This window comes from Chrysemys picta, unplaced genomic scaffold (genome assembly GCF_011386835.1).
Source record: "Chrysemys picta bellii isolate R12L10 unplaced genomic scaffold, ASM1138683v2 scaf4868, whole genome shotgun sequence".
NCBI classification, from domain to species: Eukaryota; Metazoa; Chordata; order Testudines; family Emydidae; genus Chrysemys; species Chrysemys picta.
This window is the reverse complement of record NW_027057568.1, coordinates 1-3,457: the sequence shown is the minus strand read 5'-3', so window position 1 is coordinate 3,457 and position 3,457 is coordinate 1. Positions and strand designations below refer to the sequence as shown.

Sequence of the window (3,457 nt, the reverse complement as noted above, 5' to 3'; positions counted from 1 at the left end):
TGGGTTGCAGAATTAGCTGACTTTAACTTCAAAGTCAAATATCATCCAGAGAAATCTGATGTGGAGGCAAATAACCTACCCAGATGTCCCCTTATGCAAAAATGTGATAGAATGCACTGAAGAGACAAGCAAAGATGTTTTGATTAATGTTGTCTTATAGTGTATGGTTGTACACAGAGAGAGCAAGGCACTTTGGTTGGCAGCTATTGCTAGCAGCCTTTTGGCAGCAGGAGACTTCTCCAGGGGCATTAAACCCATCACAGTGTCTCTTCCACAAGAAGACATTTTGGGCAGCTCAGAAGGAAGGTCTAGTTCTTGCTAAATTTCTTCATTGTTAGTTATAGGGGGAAAAGCCTAATAACCAAGATAACAGAGGAGGATACACCGTATCTATTTCTGTATCTTATCCTGCATTCTATCCAAGACGAATGTAAATATCAGTTAATGAAGTGATATTGCTTTCTGGTATCAAGATTGTTCTGTATCCAAGGTTTTATCATTTTGTATAATGTACAAGTTTTTTTTATTCAGCAGATTTTTTTTTCTAAATAGCTTGTGATATGCCCAGTGACGTTGCACTATGTGGTTATACAATTGATCATATAGGCAGTGTTATTTCATAAGATATGAATATCTTTGGGACTATAAACGGTTCAGACTTGGCTATCCTGTAAGATTGCAGAACTCAGCTGCCACAGAGAATTCCTACTTAACTGGCACTCACCTGGTATTTGGGGGACCCAGGTTCCCATCCTTTGTCTTAAATGAGGCAGGTCAGAGACTTGAACTTGGGTCTCCCACGTGTGTGCCCAAACCACTAGGCTACATAGTAGTTCTTACACTCTCTCGTGACCCAATGAATGTTTAATGCTTCTACACAGTGGAACAGCTTCAACAAGACAGAATGAAATTTGAAAGGTGGTTCTCATTTTACAGGGTCTTAAACTAAAAAGGGGGCACTTAAGACTCTGTAAAATGAGAACCGCCTTGAAATACCTTGAAAACTATTTTAAAACTTCAAAAACAAACTAAAAAGGGGGCACTTGTTTTTGAAGTTTTAAAATAGTTTTCAAGGTATTTTTGTCACTTGTGTTTGGGGGGGGGTTCCCCCTTTTTTCTCTTTCTTCCCCACCCCCACAGTTATTGCAGAGGGGAGAGAGACAATTTTCAAAAATGAGTGTGGAGAAAAACAAGGGAGGACAGAGAGTAACAGAAAATAAGAAAAACCAAAAAATTAATAGCAAAAGCTATTTTAAAATAACAAAAAAAAAGAAAATGCCACAATATTTGTGACTGTTTTTTGACAAATAGTTAAAAAAAGGTATTTTTGACAAAAAATAATGTGACATATTTTGACCAGCCCTGCTGTAAACATAGGCCCAGATAATCAGCTGGTGCAAATCAGCATAGCCCAGTTCCCTTCTGATTTCCAGCACTAGATGATCTGGCCCACATCGTATTTCCTCCCACAAACCCCTGTATTCTGCTTTTTACATTTACCACCTACACACAAGACCAAGAGACTTGAAAAACAAAGTTCACTGACCCAAACTGAACATGAAGTATCTTTGCCATTAGCTGATTCCAAAGGTTAGAACTTCAGTACTTAACTTGAGTAATATTTAATGGAGTTAATTAGATAGTCAGTGGAGTTTGATCTTATGGCTAATGTAACAAAGTGAATTTGCCTAATCCCCTTAGGTGCCAGTTTGCTGGAACATGGCTGTGCGTTTGTTCGAGGCACAAGATCATGCAGTTTCCTATCAGAAATACAGATTCCCTCCCCCTGAAAACCTCCAAAGTGTCATCTTCTCTTACCTGGAAGAAAAGGTAAGTGACACTGTAAGGCCCTAGGTTACCATACGTCCAGTTTTTCCCGGACATGTCCGGCTTTTTGGTCCTCAAATCCCCATCCGGGGGGAATTGCCAAAAAGCCGAACATGTCCGGGAAAATAGGGAGGCTAGGCTCTCTGAATTTGTGTTTGTGTGTGTGTGTGTGTGTGTGTGTGAGGGTCGCCCGCTGTGACATCATCTCAGTGCGAGTTATTAGTTTTGCTGCAGCCACTCGCACTCGGTGTCCCCCGAGCGTCTTTTGCCGGAGCGCTACCGGCTTCACGGTTTGCAAGTTACTGTACCAAATAACTAAACCAGAGAACTGTATTTAAGCAATGAATGTGCTTTGACACAAATACTAAATAGAACCATGGTTACTACCTGGCCCTAGCGGAATCCCTTCTCCTTGACCATCATGATGCTATTCCTATCTCACCATTATTCCTAATAATCAATATTAATTTTCACTGCATTCTCCATGGTTTAGATTTATTTTCTTGTTTAGAATAAGGTCCCAATCTTAACTGCTTATTTGTAGCATTACCACCATCATCATCATTACTATTTGTATTACCATGGATTCTTAAATAAAAACATCTCATATAGATAACCATGTCTCCCTCACTAGCAGCTTGTTTTGCTCACAGACTTTTCTCTGTTTCACCCTCACTTTGTAGGTTTTACAAACGTTTTACAGTTTATGAAGCACTTAGCAACCCCCAACCAAGATCAGAGCGGGAGGGAGGAGGGGGAATGTGGGGTGCTCAGAGGAGGGGGCAGAGTTGGGGCGGGGACTTTGGGGAAGGGGTTGGAATGGGGGTGGGAAGGGGCGGAGACTTTGGGGAAGGGGTTGGAATGGGGGTGGGAAGGGGCGGAGTTGGGGGCGGGGCCGCGTGGAGTATCCTCATTTTTCAGTGTTGAAATATGGTAACCCTACCCTAGGCTGAGAATACATGTTATGAATTCTACTGTGGAGAAGACCTGTAGAATGCAATGGGAGTGAAACCAATAAGATACTACAGAAATTACTTTAATTACCTGGAGAATCAGAGCCTTTACTCTGTGACTAGGACTTGGTATGTGTATAGGGGTGTAAAGAGGACTAAGATTTCGCTCTTCATAAGAATTTGTGCTCTGCTTGCTGAGACGTGGCTGTTCTCTCCTCAGAAAGTAGACCCCATTCGGCTGGCAGTGGATGTCGGCTGCGGGTCGGGACAAAGCACTCGCGTACTCGCCGCTCATTTTGAGAAGGTGGTTGGAACAGACATCAGTGAAGCTCAAATAGAGGCAGCCAAACAAGCTGCTTCCTTCCCAAATGTTACTTACCAGTAAGTGTTCCATAAAAGGATGCTTTCCCTTTGGGTGTGTCCAGAGTGCTGACCTTTGCACAAAGCAAGCACTTCGTGAACAGGACAGATATAAGCCAGCATTTTCAAACTAGGCCAGTCATTTTTAGGTTTCAAACATATTGGGCTTGCTTTTTCACAAAGTACCCAGAACTCACAACTCCATCTGAAGTCGGCAGGAGCTGCAGGTGCTCAGCTTCTGAAACTCAGGCCGCTCCTAATTAAATGCCTAAATATGGATTTTGGAGCTCCAATTGTGAAAACTTGGGCTGACATTC

The 3,457-nt window shown here is 42.2% G+C and overlaps 1 protein-coding gene across 1 annotated transcript; it reads left to right on the top strand.

Moving 5' to 3' along the window:
• The first annotated feature begins 1,121 nt into the window (after window positions 1–1,121).
• LOC135980598 (putative methyltransferase DDB_G0268948) lies at window positions 1,122–3,165 on the top strand. Its single transcript, XM_065580533.1, has 2 exons — window positions 1,122–1,830; window positions 3,001–3,165. The coding sequence occupies exons 1-2, from the start codon at window positions 1,720–1,722 to the stop codon at window positions 3,163–3,165; spliced, it is 276 nt and encodes a 91-aa protein (XP_065436605.1). The 5' UTR covers window positions 1,122–1,719.
• The last annotated feature ends 292 nt before the right edge of the window (window positions 3,166–3,457 follow it).